Genomic DNA, 22,500 nt, shown 5'->3' on the forward strand with positions numbered 1-22,500 from the left:
GACACACATGTAACATTTTACGTGTATGACCGTTGTTTGTTTTTTTATTTACCCCGCCATGTAGGCAGCCATACTCCGTTTTCGGGGGTGTGCATGCTGGGTATATTCTTGTTTCCATAACCCACCGAACGCTGACATGGATTACAGGATCTTTAACGTGCGTATTTGATCTTCTGCGTGCGCATACACACGAAGGGGGTTCAGGCACTAGCAGGTCTGCACATGTGTTGACCTGGGAGATCGGAAAAATCTCCACCCTTTACCCACCAGGTACACCGAGATTCGAACCCAGGACCCTCAGATTGAAAGTCCAGCGCTTTAACCATTCGGCTATTGCACCCGTCTATCAAAAATATGTTGAGTAAAAAGAATTGAATTAAAGAAAGGAAAAAGTATTTGCGATGCTTTAGATATTTAAGTTAGTGAATGGGTTGTTTGTAATTTTTTCACTTTCATTTCTTAACTCACTCAGTATGGCCAGTCCTCTCTTCTCCTCTACACGGACCCCTCGGATGTCCAGTGGGTGACTCAATGACCCAACTTGTAGCTTCCGTCGTCAGAATTGTGGTATTCTTTGTCAACATTCACCTCTTCAGTACAAGAGCCTTCCTCTTGCAATATTTTGTTGATGGTAATTAGGCTGAAACGCTGTTAATGTCGTCTCTTTCGCCGTTCGTATGGAAAGAGTTAAGTCTCTCAGTGAGTGTTGCACTGACTCATGAACGAACAGCAGTGCTGTATTCAGTGCATGAGGGAAGCATTGATTTGAATGTAGACCTTTGTTTCAGGGTCTGTGTAGACCTTTGTTTCAGGGTCTATGTAGACCTTTGTTTCAGGGTCTATGTAGACCTTTGTTTCAGAGTCTATGTAGACCTTTGTTTCAGAGTCTGTGTAGACCTTTGTTTCAGGGTCTGTGTAGATCTGTGTAGACCTTTGTTTCAGGGTCTATGTAGACCTTTGTTTCAGGGTCTTTGTAGACCTTTGATTCAGGGTCTTTGTAGACCTTTGTTTCATGGTCTGTGCAGACCTTTGTTTCAGGGTCTATGTAGACCTTTTTTTCAGGGTCTATGTAGACCTTTGTTTCAGGGTCTATGTAGACCTTTGTTTCAGGGTGTGTGTAGATCTTTGTTTCAGACCGTTGTTTCAGGGTCTATGTAGACCGTTGTTTCAGGGTCTATGCAGACCTTTGTTTCAGACCTTTGTTTCAGGGTCTATGTAGACCTTTGTTTCAGGGTCTATGTAGACCTTTGTTTCAGACCTTTGTTTCAGGGTCTATGTAGACCGTTGTTTCAGGGTCTATGTAGACCTTTGTTTCAGGGTCTATGCAGACCTTTGTTTCAGACCTTTGTTTCAGGGTCTATGTAGACCGTTGTTTCAGACCTTTGTTTCAGGGTCTATGTAGACCGTTGTTTCAGGGTCTGTGTAGACCTTTGTTTCAGGGTCTATGCTGAGCATTGGTGCAGTGAGACCAGTGTTGCCTGAATATGAAGTGCAGTCACTCCTTTTTTGTGTGCTTTTTCAATGGTGTCAGTGGTTTTGCTAAGCAAAGCTAATACAGTCCTCTGAGGAAAAGTCCAGATAAAGAATGGTGACTTATGTACTACTCTGTAAGTTGTGTCTGATCTCAGTGAGGTGACAGCCCTTCACTGACATACTGACCTGTAAGCTGTGTCTGATCTCAGTGAGGTGACAGCCCTTCACTGACATCCTGACCTGTAAGCTGTGTCCTATCTCAGTGAGGTGACAGCCCTTCACTGACATCCTGACCTGTAAGCTGTGTCCTATCTCAGTGAGGTGACAGCCCTTCACTGACATCCTGACCTGTAAGCTCTGTCAGATCTCAGTGAGGTGACAGCCCTTCACTGACATCCTGACCTGTAAGCTGTGTCTGATCTCAGTGAGGTGACAGCCCTTCACTGACATCCTGACCTGTAAGCTGTGTCTGATCTCAGTGAGGTGACAGCCCTTCACTGACATCCTGACCTGTAAGCTGTGTCTGATCTCAGTGAGGTGACAGCCCTTCACTGACATCCTGACCTGTGAGCTGTGTCTTATCTCAGTGAGGTGACAACCCTTCACTGACATCCTGACCTGTAAGCTGGGTCTGATCTCAGTGAGGTGACAGCCCTTCACTGACATCCTGACGTGTAAGCTCTGTCAGATCTCAGTGAGGTGACAACCCTTCACTGACATCCTGACCTGTAAGCTCTGTCAGATCTCAGTGAGGTGACAACCCTACACTGACATCCTGACCTGTAAGCTGTGTCTGATCTCAGTGAGGTGACAGCCCTTCACTGACATCCTGACCTGTAAGCTGTAAGCTGTGTCTGATCTCAGTGAGGTGACAGCCCTTCACTGACATCCTGACCTGTAAGCTGAGTCTGATCTCAGTGAGGTGACAGCCCTTCACTGACATCCTGACCTGTAAGCTGTGTCTTGTCTTAATGAGGTGACAACCCTTCACTGACATCCTGACCTGTAAGCTGTGTCTGATCTCAGTGAGGTGACAGCCCTTCACTGACATCCTGACCTGTAAGCTCTGTCAGATCTCAGTGAGGTGACAACCCTTCACTGACATCCTGACCTGTAAGCTCTGTCAGATCTCAGTGAGGTGACAACCCTTCACTGACATCCTGACCTGTGTCTGATCTCAGTGAGGTGACAGCCCTTCACTGACATCCTGACCTGTAAGCTCTCTGTCAGATCTCAGTGAGGTGACAGCCCTTCACTGACATCCTGACCTGTAAGCTGTGTCAGATCTCAGTGAGGTGACAGCCCTTCACTGACATCCTGACCTGTAAGCTGTGTCCTATCTCAGTGAGGTGACAGCCCTTCACTGACATCCTGACCTGTAAGCTGTGTCAGATCTCAGTGAGGTGACAGCCCTTCACTGGCATTCTGACCTGTAAGCTGTGTCTGATCTCAGTGAGGTGACAGCCCTTCACTGACGTCCTGACCTGTAAGCTGTGTCTTATCTCAGTGAGGTGACAGCCCTTCACTGACATCCTGACCTGTAAGCTGTGTCAGATCTCAGTGAGGTGACAGCCCTTCACTGACATCCTGACCTGTAAGCTGTGTCTGATCTCAGTGAGGTGACAGCCCTTCACTGACATCCTGACCTGTAAGCTCTGTTTTATCTCAGTGAGGTGACAGCCCTTCACTGACATCCTGACCTGTAAGCTTTGTCTTATCTCAGTGAGATGACAGCCCTTCACTGACATCCTGGCCTGTGAGCTCTGTCTTATCTCATTGAGGTGACAGCCCTTCACTGACATCCTGACCTGTAAGCTTTGTCTTATCTCAGTGAGGTGACAGCCCTTCACTGACATCCTGACCTGTAAGCTGTGTCTGATCTCAGTGAGGTGACAGCCCTTCACTGACATCCTGACCTGTAAGCTGTGTCTGATCTCAGTGAGGTGACAGCCCTTCACTGACATCCTGACCTGTAAGCTGTGTCAGATCTCAGTGAGGTGACAGCCCTTCACTGACATCCTGACCTGTAAGCTGTGTCTGATCTCAGTGAGGTGACAGCCCTTCACTGACATCCTGACCTGTAAGCTGTGTCTTATCTCAGTGAGGTGACAGCCCTTCACTGACATCCTGACCTGTAAGCTCTGTCAGATCTCAGTGAGGTGACAGCCCTTCACTGACATCCTGACCTGTAAGCTCTGTCAGATCTCAGTGAGGTGACAGCCCTTCACTGACATCCTGACCTGTAAGCTGTGTCCTATCTCAGTGAGGTGACAGCCCTTCACTGACATCCTGACCTGTAAGCTGTGTCATATCTCAGTGAGGTGACAGCCCTTCACTGACATCCTGACCTGTAAGCTGTGTCAGATCTCAGTGAGGTGACAGGAAAGAGGGAGGGAGGGAGGGGGAGAGAGAAAGAGAGTGACCATGAGTGGTTTAGGCGATGTGTAACTGTTTCTTTCATGCAAAATCGCCCCGAGGTCCAAGGGAGAAAGGATGCAGTGCAGACATACTTGATTGTTTTCATCCTTAATTCACTCAGTACGGCCAGCCCTCTCTTCTCCTCTACACAGACCCCTCAGATGTCCAGTGGGTGTCTGAATGACCCAACCTTTAGCTTCCGTCATCAGAATTGTGGTATTCTTTGTCAACATTCACCTTTCAGTATTAGAGCCTTCCGCTTGCACTATTTTGATGATGGTAACTGGGGTGAAACGCTGTGAACGTCGTCTCTTTCGCCGTTCGCGTGGAAAGAGTTAAAAATCTGTTTTCTTTTCTAACAATTGTTGGTGGTGTGGTGTGCAGCTGATAGGGGACACGGGATGGAAAGCCTTTTCCAGACAGGTGGAAAACTACACCTTCCAGAAGTCGCTCTTCGACACAGTGGTAAGTGGGACACACATTGTTAAGTGGGGAACACAGTGGTAAGTGGGACACATACTAGGACACATCGTTTTAAGTGGGACACACATTAGGACACACTGTGGTAAGTGGGACATAGATTGGTAAGTGGTGCACACATTGGTAAGTGGTGCACACATTGGTAAGTGGGACACACATTAGGACACACTGTGGTAAGTGGGACACACTGTGGTAAGTGGGGGACACATTGGTAAGTGGGACACACATTGGTAAGTGGGACACATTATGACATTCATTGATAAGTGGGGCACACATTGGTAAGTGGGGCACACATTAGGACACACTATGGTATGTGGGACACACTGTTGTAAATGGGACACACTGTGGTAAGTAGGACACACATTGGTTAATGGGACACACGTTAGGACTCACATTGGAAAGTGGGATACACAATAGGACACACTATGGTAAGTGGGACATACTTTGGTAAGTGGGACACACTATGGTAAGTGGGACACCCAGTGGTAATTTAGTGGGACACCTATTAGTGGTGAGTGGGATACCCAGTGGTAAGTGGGGCACAGCAGTGACCTTTTTTGTGACACAACGTCAGAACAACAGGAGCCACATGGCAGAACGGGTCAGTGCTGGACTCCTGACCCAGTGGTCACCAGTGGTCAGTTTCAGCATGGTGTCGTGTCCTTGGGGGAAAGGTAGTTCAATCCTCGTGTGGTTCGTCCGTCAGGATCGACGAGGACCATCTAGTCATCCTGGGGGTGGGTGTGGGTTGGGGTCTGTGGGTGCGCAGATGACTGGTCAGGCCAATCCGCGCCCGGAAGGTTCTGACGCAGTGTGGACAGGGGATGGTGGCGGCTGTCGGGGACTTGCTGGCCCTGTTTTTCCTGGCCTGTCTGCGTTGCTCTGCTGCAGCGATTCTGTTGGCCTCACAGGATTTGGCGCCTTTGTGGACAGCTGAACGCCACTTTGGTCTGTCCATTGCATTCAGCTCCCACCTGTTGTGGCTGATGCTGAAGGCCTTCAGAGCTTTCAGTGTCTTTGAAGCGCTTCTTTTGGCCTCCATGGGAGCGCTTGCCATGTTGGAGTTCACCATACAGCAGTTTAATCCTAGTGTCATAATGACTACCAAGTTAAACCGATCTCTCAGTCAAAGAAGGCTACTCACTTGCTGTAGCTTTTGTCGGCGATCCGGCCGGCTTCTTCAGCGCAACTGCTGGGTAGAGAACTAGCAGCTGTACGCATCACCGTGAGTGAACTCACGACAACGTGACTTGACGAGTGAGGAGTACACCGACGGCAGGTTGTTTCGTCCCCTAGTGTCCTCACTCCACCCGCAAGTCCATGGATACCTGACCTGGGTTGAAGAAGATCCGAATGGCGGAAGGAGAGGATTGGACCCTGCCTCCCTGTGCCGAGACCTTGACATGGTGGATGTGAATTCACTGTCTCCATGGGCATTGAAGGCCATGGTACCTTTAACCGTTTAACCTGTAAGCCCTTCACACCAGCCATGGATACGTCTGTAGAGGTAACCAAGAAACTGCTGTACGGTGAACTCCAACATGGCAAGCGCTCCCATGGAGGCCCAAAGAAGCGCTTCAAAGACACTCTGAAAGCTTCTCTGAAGGCCTTCAACATCAGCCATGACACATGGGAGCTGAATGCAATGGACAGACCAAAGTGGCGTTCAGCTGTCCACAAAGACACCAAATCCTGTGAGGCCAACAGAATCGCTGCAGCAGAGCAACGCAGACAGGCCAGAAAAAGCAGTGCCAGCAAGTCCCCGACAGCCGCCACCATCCCCTGTCCACACTGCGTCAGAACCTTCCGGGCGCGGATTGGCCTGACCAGTCATCTGCGCACCCACAGAGCCCAACCCACCCACCCCCAGGATGACTAGATGGTCCTCGTCGATCCCGACGGACGAACCACACGGGTAACTCCATGATCAACAGCCCAGCCAGTCAAGCGAGGTCACTTACTTCCTGCAAATGGTGACTGCCTTGTGGCGTGTTTGAAGTGTGCCTTGTAGCATTTTTGAAGTGATATCTTAGCAAGCTTTGGCTCAATTTTAACCGGGACTTGTGTTTTGTGAAGCAAGAAGCAAAGCAAAAAGTTGTCGAGTCGTGCATCCTGTATGTGTGTGTGTGTGTGTGTGTGTGTGTGCGCGCGCACTGAGTAGTGTTCTGCATTGTGTGTGCAGATGATAGCCGCTGTGCGATTCACGTTTCTGCTCCTGGCCTACGCCCTGTTCCGTATCCGCCACTGGTGGACTGTCGCCGTGAGTGACGGGTCTTTGGCGTTTTTGTTTGTTTGTTGTTAGATACACATGTGTGTTAGAATGTATGTATGCAGTATGTGTTTGTGTGTGTGTGTGTGTGTGTGTGTAGTCATATTTTGGTGTGTGTATGTGACATAGATGTAATGTTTTATGTTAACAAAAGCATTTTTGTAAAGCACCTAGAGCAGATTTTTGGATAGTGTGCTATATAAGTATCCATTATTATTATTATTATTGTTGTTGTTATTGTTGATACTTATGTAGCATGTTTTTTTTTTGTTTTTGTTTTATTATCGATACTTATGTCGCAGCTCTCTTCGATCACAGACCAAACTTTAAGAGCCTTACAAACACGGAGTCATTTGCACAACTACTAATGTAACACCTCTCTTCGATCACAGACCAAACTTTAAGAGCGTTACAAACACGGAGTCATTTGCACAACTACTAATATAACACCTCTCTTCGATCACAGACCAAACTTTAAGAGCCTTACAAACATGGAGTCATTTGCACAACGGGCTGCCTGCCTAGGGAGACCCAACTGACACCTGCCTCCAGGTGCTCATCAGTTGTTTCCTGCATCATTTCAGTCAGGCTTTCAATCATGTGCACACATATACATACGTATCAGAGTGGCTTTTTCTTCAGAATTTTGCCAGGGACAACCCTTTTGTTGCCGTGGGTTCTTTAAGGTTTTCTGTTTCGCCTGATTGACTAACGTCCACACCACCACTCGAGGTCTAGTAGAGGGGGAGGAAATTCTGGCGAATGTGGGGTTCGATCTGACGGGTGCAATAGCCGAGTGGTTAAAGCGTTGGACTGTCAATCTGAGGGTCCCGAGTTCGAATCACGGTGACAGCGCCTGGTGGGTAAAGGGTGGAGATTTTTCCGATCTCCCAGGTCAACATATGTGCAGACCTGCTAGTGCCTGAACCCCCTTCGTGTGTATATGCAAGCAGAAGATCAAATACGCACGTTAAAGATCCTGTAATCCATGTCAGCGTTCGGTGGGTTATGGAAACAAGAACATACCCAGCATGCACACCCCCGAAAACGGAGTATGGCTGCCTACATGGCGGGGTAAAAACGGTCATACACGTAAAAGCCCACTCGTGTGCATACGAGTGAACGCAGAAGAAGAAGAAGAAGAGTGGATTTTTCTTCAGAATTTTGCTAGGGACAACCCTTTTGTTGCCGTGGGTTCTTTAAGGTTTTCTGTTTCATCTGATTGACTAACGTCCACACCACCACTTGAGGTCTAGTAGAGGCGGAGGAAATTCTGGCGAATGTGGGGTTCAGTCCTGTGCACTCAGATTCTCTGGAATTTTTGGCTGACTCATAAACCACTAGGCCACCAGTCCAGGTGATGGTTGTGTTTTTTTTTGCTGCCCCATCAATTGCTCCATTTTCGTGGCATTGCTCCCATGCCACTCATTTCAAGTCCCCCATACCCCAGGCCACACGCCCAGAGGAGACCCTGCACTGCTGTTTGAGTCGCTTTTGTGGAGTTCAGTAGTGCCTTTATATGCAGGACTCCACCTTCTAAACCTCCCCTACTGACGACAGTGATCAGTTTGTTATTTTATTTATTTATCTTATTGTTGTTTTTATTATTATTATTATTATATTTATTTTTTAAATTATTATTATTATTATTTGTGGGTGGTTTTTGGGGTTTTTTGTACACTTTGGTTGACTTCATCACGTTTTTGCACCTTATACATATTATTATTAGTAGTAATAGTTCCTTTTTTATGTATTTATCTATTATTTATTTCCTTTTTTTTTTCTCAAGGCCTGACTAAGCGCGTTGGGTTACGCTGCTGGTCAGGCATCTGCTTGGCAGATGTGGTGTAGCGTATATGGATTTGTCCGAAGGCAGTGACGCCTCCTTGAGCTACTGAAACTGAAACTGAAACCGATCAGTTAGTTGTCGAGCCAGACTGAGCGAGTGTTCTTTCAAGCATGGAGACTGCCACCACATCTTAGTGACAGTTCCCCATCAATCTATAGACTTATGTTGGTGGTTTTGTCAAGCAAAATTGTTATCTTGTCCACACCAGCATTTTTTTTTTTTAACAACTTCATAATAGCCTTGTATTTGTTGCATTTGTTTTATTTTGTATATTGTATCATGTTGAATCTATGTACTTAAAATCATTCAGTTTTGATAATGTAAAGCTGGCCTTGTGTGTGTGTGTGTGTGTGTGTGTGTGTGTGTGCATTATATCATGTTGAATATATGAGTTTCCTTAAAATCACACAACAGTTTAACCTGTTCAGTGCCAGAGATTAAAAAAAAAAAGTGCTCTCCCCTTGCCAATGAAATTTGAGGATTTAGGGGTAATGAATTAAGTAGAAACACGCTAGCACAGAAACTGTTGTAGATACAGAAAGAAAGTACATATTTTTTGTGAAAGAAAATCATTGCAGTTTCTGAATCTGGTCTTTTTTTTTTCTCTCAATTATTTGGATTGTAGGTAACTATCCAGGCATTTTAACTCTCTCCATACGAACGGCGAAAGAGACGACGTTAACAGCATTTCATCCCAATTACTATCATCAAAATATTGCAAGCGGAAGGCTCTTATACTGAAGAGGTGAATGTTGACAAAGAATACCACAATTCTGATGACGAAAGCTAAAGGTTGGGTCATTCAGACACCCACTGGACATCCGAGGGGTCTGTGTAGAGGAGAAGAGAGGACTGGCCGTACTGAGTGAGTTAAGGTGAAGATGGTAAATTTTATGTATCAGAAATGTCTGTTTCTACCTCCACAGAATGACATCAAGGAAGAAAACAGAGTACAGCTGGAAATAGCATTCTTATAATCAGATTATACCTGTAGAAGAAAATGAAACTGGTTGTGAGTTTTATGATAACAGTCACATTTACTCTTGTAGACATGTAAGTGAATAACTGCCCCAACAAGGACAAACATGGGTTCAGTCAGGATGAAGAAAAAAAATCAGTCAATCAATCATGTTCTCAGAAACTGAGCAGTCCAGCTTTCTTACACCTACTTCTTCTTCTTCTTCTGCGTTCATGGGCTTCAACTCCCACGTTCACTGGTATATATGCGAGTGGGCTTTTTACGTGTATGCCTCCTTGAGCTACTGAAACTGAAACTGAAACTGCACAGCCGTGCCCCATTCCATGCCGTCTGTCTGGCCTTCAGACTATCGTCCTACATCACTCCTCTCTCTCTCTCCTCTCCCTCTTCCACACCGCGTGAATGTACAGCGCCTCAACGTCTGTAGTCGCCAACCACTCAAAAGTGATTTCTGATTGTAGGGATGGACTGAGCAGAGTGCTGAACGTTGTTGTCACTGTTGTCATCACCACCTTCGCAGTTCAAACAAATCATCAGACTTATTTATCATCATTGTTGTCTTTTATTTAGTTATTTATTTATTTTATTTATTTATTTATCTGTTTTATTGTTATTATTATTATTATTTATTTTTTATTATTATTTTATTATTATATTATTATTATTTATTCATTTAGTTCGTTAGTTATATATTTATTTATTTATTTATTTTATTTTATTTATTTATTTTTTTGTACACCTATAGTTGACTTCATCAAGTTTTTGCACCTTATACATATTATAATTAGTAGTAGTATTTCTTTTTTTATGTATTTATGTATTATTATTTTATTTTTATTTTATTTTATTTTTTTATTTTTTATTTTTTTTCTCAAGGCCTGACTAAGCGCGTTGGGTTACGCTGCTGGTCAGGCATCTGCTTGGCAGATGTGATGTAGCGTATATGGATTTGTCCGAAGGCAGTGACGCCTCCTTGAGCTACTGAAACTGAAACTGAAACATCAGACAAGAGAGATCCATCTCTGCTTGTTGTACCCATCCATGATCGTCTGCACAGCCAGCGAAGTTGTGTAAATCCTCTGACTGGGAGAGAACACTGTCTTTGCTGGATAAAGTTTCCAATGCCTTTTTTTGCGCATGAGACAAACCCTCATTTCAAGCACAATTGATATGGTCCAGTTAGCAAATCTTTATAAAGAAGAAAGGGGTCTTCCACCGGACGTATGCTTATTTCATTGAAGTGTTTATGATGCAGACACATTAACTCTCTCCGGACGAAGGAATGCATGAGCATTCCTACATAAAATGTATTCGGTTTCAGACGACGGAATGGAATAGCATTTTCAAGAAATAAAAATCCATCACTCGCTCTACACGTGATTTTGTGATTATCCAAGCAGAGTGCGCTATTCTGGGTCACTCCACAATCGAATCGGAATGGTATGATTGGTCAACCTGCCATGTGTGGCCCGTCTCGCACACACGCTGACAAAGTCACTGACCGGTCGTCTGCTCGTGCGCCAGCCTGTTAGCAAAGCGGGCTCTTCTTAAAATGTTGTGAAGCGAACAAGGCAGCGGCGGCAACGTTTTAGGGTTGCCGAAGTACTTGAAATGCTACAAACTGAAGGGTCGGACATTGAAGAGGTGGATGATGACGAAGAAGAAAGAGAATTTAATGCAGAAAGCGAGCATGGGTATGGTGATTCGGGGTGAAAAATTGGCAGTATTTTCTACATATGGCAAAACTAAAAATAAGATGAGAAATTTGATTTTTTTTTTTAATATGTAATAGCTCAACACGTAATAAACCAGTTCTGAAAGTTTCATTTTCTTACTCTGTATTTTGTATTTTTTGTAATTTTTTTTCCAAACCCTTACAAATGGGCCGTCTGTGGGGAAAAGCAAGGGAGAAAACTTGTCGTCCCGAGTGAGTCAAAGTAACCTTTCAGAGAGTTCATGTGCATTGAACTAAACTCTGATGAAGGAAAAATTGGAATTGTTGCAGGATGTCAGTGGACATCTTATAGGCAGTATGGCAACACTTTGTGTAGGATGTTAACTGACGTCTTATAGGTATTGAAGAGGTTAATGCTGACCTTTTTTTTTCTACTTGCTTTCTTTTGTATATTGTAGCATGTTGAATGTATGTATCCTTAAAGTCATCCAGTTTTAACAATTAAGTGTGTGTGTGTGTGTGTGTGTGTGTGTGTGTTGTGTGTGTGTGTTGACTTGACTTGACTTGACTTCATTTATTGTCATAAAATCCCAAAGGATTAATAGACACAACAAAGAACAAAAGGAACAAAGAAATAAACGGTCATCTAATACGCACGCACTGAAATACATAGTTGGCGAGTGTTTTTTGACAGCCATCGCAGGTGAATAAATCACTTGGTTTTAGGATATTGTTTTGTATTTTGCTAGAGATCACATTTGATTGATGATCATGTGTGTGTGTGTTGTGTTGTGTGTGTGTGTATATTGTGTGTGTGTGGTGTGTGTGTTGTGTGTGTTGTGTGTGTGTGTGTGTGTGTGTGTGTGTTCTGTGTACAGATCACCACCTTTTCGTCATCGGCATTCCTGTTGACCAAAGTCTTTCTGTTTGATGTAAGTTGATTTTCTGTTATGTACCAGTACTGATGACACTTCTTGCCACACACAAATACACATGCAAACCAAAAAAATATGTGTGCGCGCGCACACACACACACACAGAGCTACACACACACACACAGAGCTACACACACACAGAGCTACACACACACACACACAGATGATGACGATGATGATGGTAATGAGAATGATGGTGATAATGATGATGATGGTGATGGTGATAATGATGACGATGATGATGGTAATGAGAATGATGGTGATGGTGATAATGATGATGATGGTGATGATGATGATGATGATGATGGTAATGAGAATGATGGTGACGATGATGATGATGGTGATAATGATGAAGATGATGATGGTAATGAGAATGATGGTGACGATGATGATGGTGATAATGATGAAGATGATGATGGTAATGAGAATGATGGTGACGATGGTGATGATGATGAAGATGATGATGGTAATGAGAATGATGGTGACGATGGTGATGGTGGTAATGATGAAGATGATGATGGTAATGAGAATGATGGTGGCGATGATGATGATGATGGTGGTGATGACAATGACGACGACGATTCTGGCCAACAGTTCGGGGACAGCAGCAAGAACCCCCTGAGTTACTGCCTGCTCATCGTGTCCTTCGTGCTGGCCTGGGTGGAGACGTGGTTCCTGGACTTCAAGGTGCTGCCCTGGGAGAGGAAGGAGCTGCAGAGACTGGCCGTACCCACACAGAGTATGTGGCTTCTCCCCTCCCCCCCTTTACCTCTCTGGTTCTTAACTCACTCAGTACGGCCAGCCCTCTCTTCTCCTCTACACAGACCCCTCGGATGTCCAGTGGGTGTCTGAATGACCCAACCTTTAGCTTCCGTCGTCAGAATTGTGGTATTCTTTGTCAACATTCACGTCTTCAGTATAAGAGCCTTCCGCTTGCAATATTTTGATGATGGTAATTGGGGTGAAACGCTGTTAATGTCGTCTCTTTCGCCGTTCGTATGGAGAGAGTTAATGATCATGATGATAAGTTGTACCCTCCTTTACTGCTTTGGTTCCTAATGATGATGATGATAAGTTGTACCCTCATTTACCGCTCTGGTTCCTAATGATCAGGATGATAAGTTGTACCCTCCTTTACCTCTCTGGTTCCTAATGATCATGATGATAAGTTGTGCCCTCCTTTACCACTCTGGTTCCTAATGATCAGGATGATAAGTTGTACCCCCCTTCACCTCTCTGGTTCCTGGTGATCATGATGATAAGTTGTACCCCCCTTCACCTCTCTGGTTCCTGGTGATCAGGATGATAAATTGTACCTCCCTTCACCTCTCTGGTTCTTAACTCACTCAGTACGGCCAGTCCTCTCTTCTCCTCTACACAGACCCCTCGGATGTCCAGTGGGTGTCTGAATGACCCAACCTCTAGCTTCCGTCGTCAGAATTGTGGTATTCTTTGTCAACATTCACCTCTTCAGTACAAGAGCCTTCCGCTTGCAATATTTTGATGATGGTAATTGGGGTGAAACGCTGTTAATGTCGTCTCTTTCGCCGTTCGTATGGAGAGAGTTAATGATCATGATGATAAGTTGTCTTCTCCTTCACCTCTCTGGTTCCTGGTGATCATGATGATAAGTTGTACCCTCCTTTACTGCTCTGGTTCCTGGTGATCATGATGATAAGTTGTACCATCCTTTACCGCTCTGGTTCCTAATGATCATGATGATAAGTTGTACCATCCTTTACCGCTCTGGTTCCTAATGATCATGATGATAAGTTGTACCCTCCTTTACCTCTCTGGTTCCTAATGATCATGATGATAAGTTGTACCCTCCTTTACTGCTCTGGTTCCTAATGATCATGATGATAAGTTGTACCCTCCTTTACCTCTCTGGTTCCTAATGATCATGATGATAAGTTGTACCCTCCTTTACTGCTCTGGTTCCTAATGATCATGATGATAAGTTGTCCTCGCCTTTACCTCTCTGGTTCCTAATGATTTTTTTTGTATGCTAAAAGTTGACTTCATCAAGTTTTTGCACCTTATACATATTATTATTATTAGTAGTAGTAGTTCCTTTTTTATGTATTTATCTATTATTTATTTACTTTTTTTTCCCTCAAGGCCTGACTAAGCGCGTTGGGTTATACCTTCCTGAAGGGTACACACTTCCCATACCTTCCTGAAGGGTACACATTTCCCATACCTTCCTGAAGGGTACACACTTCCCATACCTTCCTGAAGGGTACACATTTCCCATACCTTCCCTTCCCATACCTTCCTGAAGAGTACACACTTCCCATACCTTCCTGAAGGGTACACACTTCCCATACCTTCCTGAAGGGTACACATTTCCCATACCTTCCCAAAGGGTACACACTTCCCATACCTTCCCAAAGGGTACACATTTCCCATACCTTCCTGAAGGGTACACACTTCCCATACCTTCCTGAAGGGTACACATTTCCCATACCTTCCCAAAGGGTACACACTTCCCATACCTTCCTGAAGGGTACACATTTCCCATACCTTCCCAAAGGGTACACACTTCCCATACCTTCCTGAAGGGTACACATTTCCCATACCTTCCTGAAGGGTACACATTTCCCATACCTTCCTGAAGGGCACACATGTCCCATACCTTCCCAAAGGGTACACACTTCCCATACCTTCCTGAAGGGTACACACTTCCCATACCTTCCTGAAGGGTACACATTTCCCACACCTTCCTGAAGGGTACACACTTCCCATACCACACTTCCCATACCTTCCTGAAGGGTACACATTTCCCATACCTTCCTGAAGGGTACACATTTCCCATACCTTCCTGAAGGGCACACATGTCCCATACCTTCCCAAAGGGTACACACTTCCCATACCTTCCTGAAGGGTACACACTTCCCATACCTTCCTGAAGGGTACACATTTCCCACACCTTCCTGAAGGGTACACACTTCCCATACCTTCCCGAAGGGTACACACTTCCCATACCTTCCTGAAGGGTACACACTTCCCATACCTTCCTGAAGGGTACACATTTCCCATACCTTCCCAAAGGGTACACATTTCCCATACCTTCCTGAAGGGTACACATTTCCCATACCTTCCCAAAGGGTACACACTTCCCATACCTTCCTGAAGGGTACACACTTCCCATACCTTCCTGAAGGGTACACACTTCCCATACCTTCCCAAAGGGTACACATTTCCCATACCTTCCTGAAGGGTACACACTTCCCATACCTTCCTGAAAGGTACACATTTCCCATACCTTCCTGAAGGGTACACATTTCCCATACCTTCCTGAAGGGTACACACTTCCCATACCTTCCCAAAGGGTACACACTTCCCATACCTTCCTGAAGGGTACACACTTCCCATACCTTCCCGAAGGGTACACACTTCCCATACCTTCCTGAAGGGTACACATTTCCCATACCTTCCTGAAGGGTACACATTTCCCATACCTTCCTGAAGGGTACACATTTCCCATACCTTCCTGAAGGGTACACACTTCCCATACCTTCCCAAAGGGTACACACTTCCCATACCTTCCTGAAGGGTACACATTTCCCATACCTTCCCAAAGGGTACACATTTCCCATACCTTCCTGAAGGGTACACATTTCCCATACCTTCCCAAAGGGTACACATTTCCCATACCTTCCTGAAGGGTACACACTTCCCATACCTTCCTGAAGGGTACACACTTCCCATACCTTCCTGAAGGGTACACACTTCCCATACCTTCCTGAAGGGTACACATTTCCCATACCTTCCCGAAGGGTACACATTTCCCATACCTTCCTGAAGGGTACACACTTCCCATACCTTCCTGAAGGGTACACATTTCCCAACGTCTCACCTCTCCCGCTGGTTCATGTAGACTTTCTGAAGTATTCCATCACATTTGACTCTTTTTTTTGTTTTGTTCCTCTTGTTGTTAGGTATTATTTCCTTCCTCGCTGTTCTGAAAGGGCGGAAAGGGAAAAGTCATAGTTTTTTAGTGTTACTTCCTTTGTTGAAACATCTTTCCACAATTGTGATCTTAGATGAAAATCCACCCCGTTCTTCCCCCCCCCCCCCCCCCCCCCCCCCTCTCTCTCTCTCTTTCTTTCTTTCGGTCTCACCTCTGTTTGCATAAAAAAAAAATGACATATGTAATAACTAGTTTTATTGTGTGCAGGTATGTGTGTGTGTGTTTGCATATGTGTTTATCCCTGTGTCTGTGTGTGTTTATCCCTGTGTTTATCCCTGTGTGTGTGTGTGTTTATCCCTGTGTGTGTGTGTGTGTGTGTGTGTGTGTGTGTGTGTGTGTGTGTGTGTGTCCCTGTGTATTTTGTATATATGTTTATGTGTGTGCTTGTGTGTGTGTGTGTGTGTGTGTGTGTGTGTGTGTGTGTGTGTTTATCCCTGTAGGGGTGAGTGTGTGTGTGTGTGTGTGTGTGTGTGTGTGTTTATCCCTGTGGGGGTGAGTGTGTGTATGTGTGTGTGTGTGTGTGTCTTTTGTGTATATGTTTCTGTGTGTGTGTGTGTGTGTGTGTGTGTGTGTGTTTATCTCTGTGTGTGTGTATGTATGTGTGTGTGTGTGTGTCTTTTGTGTATATATGTTTCTGTGTTGGGGTGTGTCTGTGTGTGTGTGTGTGGGTGTGCATGGGCCAGCCCATGTGTTCCTGAGGGTGGATAGGTGGTGGTAAGAAAGATAAAGGAAGCCGGTGGTTGGGGGTGTGGTGGTGGTGGTGAGAAAGCCAAAGGAAGCTGGCCACACATTGACAGTCACAGTAGGGGTGGTGGTGGTGGTGGTGGTGGTTTCACAATGGCCGACCATCAGACAAGCAGTTTGGATGACCCATCAACCAGTAATGACCATGATGATTGTTGTGGCAATGGTTATGGCAACCATGGCAGTAGTGTCGCCGGATGTTGTGCTTTGAGACTGACAACAATGTGGATGGATGTTGTGGTGTGAGACTGACAACAATGTGGATGGATGTTGTAGTGAGACTGACAACAATGTGGATGGATGTTGTCGTGGGACTGACAACAATGTGGATGGATGTTGTGGTGAGACTGACAACAATGTGGATGGATGTTGTGGTGTGAGACTGACAACAATGTGGATGGATGTTGTGGTTTGAGACTGACAACAATGTGGATGGATGTTGTAGTGAGACTGACAACAATGTGGATGGATGTTGTGGTTTGAGACTGACAACAATGTGGATGGATGTTGTAGTGAGACTGACAACAATGTGGATGGATGTTGTGGTTTGAGACTGACAACAATGTGGATGGATGTTGTGGTTTGAGACTGACAACAATGTAGATGGATGTTGTTGTGAGACTGACAACAATGTGGATGGATGTTGTGGTTTGAGACTGACAACAATGTGGATGGATGTTGTCGTGGGGCTGACAACAATGTGGATGGATGTTGTGGTGAGACTGACAACAGTGTGGATGGATGTTGTGGTTTGAGACTGACAACAATGTGGATGAATGTTGTGGTGTGAGACTGACAACAATGTGGATGGATGTTGTAGTGAGACTGACAACAATGTGGATGGATGTTGTGGTTTGAGACTGACAACAATGTGGATGGATGTTGTGGTTTGAGACTGACAACAATGTGGATGGATGTTGTGGTTTGAGACTGACAACAATGTGGATGGATGTTGTGGTTTGAGACTGACAACAATGTGGATGGATGTTGTGGTTTGAGACTGACAACAATGTGGATGGATGTTGTGGTGAGACTGACACATCGTTGGCTGTTCACAGGGCAAAGGGTGGGGGCCCGTGTCTGACACAGGTGATGATGATGATGACAGTGATGATAGTGATGGTGATAATGATGATGGAGACAGTGATTATGGTGATGATGACAGTGATGACGGTGGTATTGAAGCGATGATGATGGTCATCACCACAACACTGATGATGGTGACAATGATGTCGCGATAACGGTGATAATGATGATGGTGACAATGACGACGGTGGCAGTGACGATGCTAACTTGATGCCCAGGTTATGGGAGCGTTGGTGCGGGAGACCGGCGGAGGTTGTTACCTGACGACACCATGTCCAATGCAACCTTTGATCAGTACTACTCGCCTGTGGCGACACCCGAAGGTGAGTTGTCAACTCTCTGTTTTTTGTCTGTGTGTTTGTCTACAACCCTCTGTCTGTGTTCACTATGTACACTGAACATCTGTCTACAACTCTCTGTGTTCACTATGTACACTGAACATTTGTCTACAACTCTGTGTTCACTATGTACACTGAACATTTGTCTACAACTCTGTCTGTGTTCACTATGTACACTGAACATTTGTCTACAACTCTGTCTGTGTTCACTATGTACACTGAACATTTGTCTACAACTCTGTGTTCACTATGTACACTGAACATTTGTCTACAACTCTGTCTGTGTTCACTATGTACACTGAACATTTGTCTACAACTCTGTCTGTGTTCACTATGTACACTGAACATTTGTCTACAACTCTATGTTCACTATGTACACTGAACATTTGTCTACAACTCTGTGTTCACTATGTACACTGAACATTTGTCTACAACTCTGTCTGTGTTCACTATGTACACTGAACATTTGTCTACAACTCTGTGTTCACTGTGTACACTGAACATTTGTCTACAACTCTATGTTCACTATGTACACTGAACATTTGTCTACAACTCTGTGTTCACTATGTACACTGAACATTTGTCTACAACTCTGTGTGTGTGTTCACTATGTACACTGAACATTTGTCTACAACCCTCTGTGTTCACTATGTACACTGAACATTTGTCTACAGCTCTGTCTGTGTTCACTATGTACACTGAACATTTGTCTACAGCTCTGTCTGTGTTCACTATGTACACTGAACATTTGTCTACAACTCTGTGTTCACTATGTACACTGAACATTTGTCTACAACTCTGTGTTCACTATGTACACTGAACATTTGTCTACAACTCTGTCTGTGTTCACTATGTACACTGAACATTTGTCTACAACTCTGTCTGTGTTCACTATGTACACTGAACATTTGTCTACAACCCTGTGTTCACTATGTACACTGAACATTTGTCTACAACTCTGTGTTCACTGTGTACACTGAACATTTGTCTACAACCCTCTGTGTTCACTATGTACACTGAACATTTGTGTACAGCTCTGTGTTCACTATGTACACTGAACATTTGTCTACAACTCTGTCTGTGTTCACTATGTACACTGAACATTTGTCTACAACTCTGTCTGTGTTCACTATGTACACTGAACATTTGTCTACAACTCTGTGTTCACTATGTACACTGAACATTTGTCTACAACTCTGTCTGTGTTCACTATGTACACTGAACATTTGTCTACAACTCTGTGTTCACTATGTACATTGAACATTTGTCTACAACTCTGTCTGTGTTCACTATGTACACTGAACATTTGTCTACAACTCTGTGTTCACTATGTACACTGAACATTTGTCTACAACTCTGTGTTCACTATGTACACTGAACATTTGTCTACAACTCTGTGTTCACTATGTACACTGAACATTTGTCTACAACTCTGTGTTCACTATGTACACTGAACATTTGTCTACAACTCTGTGTTCACTATGTACACTGAACATTTGTCTACAACTCTGTCTGTGTTCACTATGTACACTGAACATTTGTCTACAACTCTGTGTTCACTATGTACACTGAACATTTGTCTACAACTCTGTGTTCACTATGTACACTGAACATTTGTCTACAACCCTCTGCGTTCACTATGTACACTGAACATTTGTCTACAACCCTCTGCGTTCACTATGTACACTGAACATTTGTCTACAACTCTGTCTGTGTTCACTATGTACACTGAACATTTGTCTACAACTCTGTCTGTGTTCACTATGTACACTGAACATTTGTCTACAACTCTGTGTTCACTATGTGCATTGTATACTTTGTTTACAAAACTTTATCTTTGTCTCTGTTCTGCATACAAAGAACATTTGCCTACAACTCTGTGTGTCTGTGTTCACAGCGTACATTGTACATTTGTTTGGTTGATTGGGCTTGTTCCTGTGCTCTGTGTGTGTGTGTGTGTGTGTGTGTGTGTGTGCGTGTGTGTGTGAATGCAAGCTTGCCTGTGCATTTCTGTGCTTCTGGTCCTGCTGGCCTTCTAGAAGAATAGGAGTTAAAGTGGAGTTTAACCACCTCTTGGCTGATGCTGGTAAGGGGTTAACCCTTTGAGCCCTGACCACCGCTTTACCGGTGGTAGAGAAAAATGACATAATGCCTAGCCACCGGTTGAGCGGTGCGTAAACACTTGTGTCGTGTTTTGCTATTGGTTGACTTATATTGAAGAGCCAGTCAGAAAAAACCCGTAATATTCTGACGTCAGCGAACGTAGTACCAACACGGCCACGCCTTTTCACTGTGTTTTGTGCATGTGCTTTGGATAAAAAAGATCGATTTCAATATAAGTCAACCAATAGCAAAACGTGACACAAATGTTTACGCACCGCTCAACCGGTGGCTAGGCATTATGTCATTTTTCTCTACCACCGGTAAAGCGGTGGTCAGGGCACTCTTTTTATATCTGCCGTGACGCATTAAATACCAATTATTTGCAAACTTTGGCCCAGGAGCTCAGGCAGAAGGGTTAAAATTGCTCAGGAACTCAGGGCTCAAAGGGTTAATGTCAGCATGATGTTCACGGCTTCAGCCACCCCTGGCTTCATCCTCTCTTCAGGTGTTGAGCACTGTTCTCATTTCAACAGTGTAGTTGTTTTTTTGGACTTGTCAGCATGCAGTAAGTGAACTAAACTGAACTGAACTGACTCAACATATCCAGGACACCACATACTTCTGGAACCTCAACTGATGACCGTGATCGCTAAGTCATGGAGCCAGACTGAGTGAGCATTCCCACTAACCCCCCACCCCCACCCCCTGGAGTGGAGACCACTAATACGTCGCTATTGTTCTGCACAGACTGCGGAGATGCAGTGTGGATGTGGGAGGCAGTTGGAAGATTCCATGCTATGTGTGTGTGGACTGTAGTGTTCATCCAGGATGTGTGAAGTCCTACCTGAGAACCGGTTCCAGCAGAAGGTGGAGTCGGCTTTGTTCGTTTGTCGTGCCGATGAGATTCCAAGATTTGAAGAAAACGTGAAAGTTGAGGATCGTGTAGACCACATTGACTGCATTTTGATACCTGGGCATATCAGTCAAGTTGGATACCGGACATTATGACTCACATTTAAACTGGAATACACACACACACACACACACACACACACACACACACACACACACACACACACACACACACACACACACACACACACACACACACACACACACACACACACACTGATAGTGAAAAGACGCTAAACTAAAGAACAAACGAATGAACACACACACACACACACACACACACTGATAGTGAAAAGACGCTAAACTAAAGAACAAACGAATGAACACACACACACACACACACATACATATATATATATATAGATATATATCACAGATTGATAGACTTAGATATATAGATATTTAGATAGATAAATAGATCATACCTTTTCCGTTTAAGACCAACCTCTTCACTAAAATATGAGATTCATCATTGATTTAAAAAGTCATATACAGGGTCAACAGTGACATCTTGGAGACCCATCGTTTGCTTTAAGTCACTCAGTACGGCCAGTCCTCTCTTCTCCTCTACACAGACCCCTCGGATGTCCAGTGGGTGTCTCAATGACCCAACCTTTAGCTTCCGTCGTCAGAATTGTGGCATTCTTTGTCAGCATTCACGTCTTCAGTATAAGAGCCTTCCGCTTGAAATATTTTGATGATGGTAATTGGGGTGAAACGCTGTTAACGTCGTCTCTTTCGCCGTTCGTATGGAGAGAGTTAAAGAACTTGCAGCAAATCCTAAATAGATCTTGCAAACCCACTGCTAACTTTAACAATTATGATTTTTTTAGCTCGACCCTATTAAATACATCTTTTGGGTGCCTTTGGTTGTATTAACATTGCTAGCAATAGTGCAGTGGAAAGTGGGTCAAAAGATCTTGATCCATGCTTTGAATTTGTGGCACTCTCAGAGCAGGAGGGTATCCATGCATTGTTCAGGGTTGTCAAGACATATCTCTCTTCTCTCATGTTGATCTGGCAGACTGCGAGACCCCTGTTTTTGACTCACTTGTGTAAAAAAAGTGAGTCTTTGTTTTAACCCGGTGTTCGGTTGTCTGTGTGTGTGTGTGTGTCCGTGTGTCTGTGTGTCTGTGGTAAACTTTAACATTGACATTTTCTCTGCAAATACTTTGTCAGTTGACACCAAATTTGGCATAAAAATAGGAAAAATTCAGTTCTTTCCAGTCATCTTGTTTAAAACAATATTGCACCTCTGGGATG

At 44.4% G+C, this 22,500-nt stretch overlaps 1 protein-coding gene across 6 annotated transcripts in view; it reads left to right on the plus strand.

The window, feature by feature from the left end:
* The window catches only part of LOC143290357 (stAR-related lipid transfer protein 3-like), a 70,303-nt gene that overhangs the window by 21,560 nt on the left and 26,243 nt on the right, over positions 1–22,500 (plus strand). For all 6 annotated transcript variants that reach the window (XM_076599723.1, XM_076599721.1, XM_076599722.1 and 3 more), the window contains 5 exons: positions 4,276–4,356; positions 6,554–6,631; positions 12,022–12,075; positions 12,673–12,817; positions 18,103–18,207. In XM_076599723.1, coding sequence (XP_076455838.1) covers positions 4,276–4,356; positions 6,554–6,631; positions 12,022–12,075; positions 12,673–12,817; positions 18,103–18,207 — 463 coding nt within the window. The remainder of the gene's footprint in view (positions 1–4,275; positions 4,357–6,553; positions 6,632–12,021; positions 12,076–12,672; positions 12,818–18,102; positions 18,208–22,500) is intronic.

The sequence above is a fragment of the Babylonia areolata genome, chromosome 15 (assembly GCF_041734735.1).
Source record: "Babylonia areolata isolate BAREFJ2019XMU chromosome 15, ASM4173473v1, whole genome shotgun sequence".
NCBI lineage: Eukaryota > Metazoa > Mollusca > Gastropoda > Neogastropoda > Buccinidae > Babylonia > Babylonia areolata.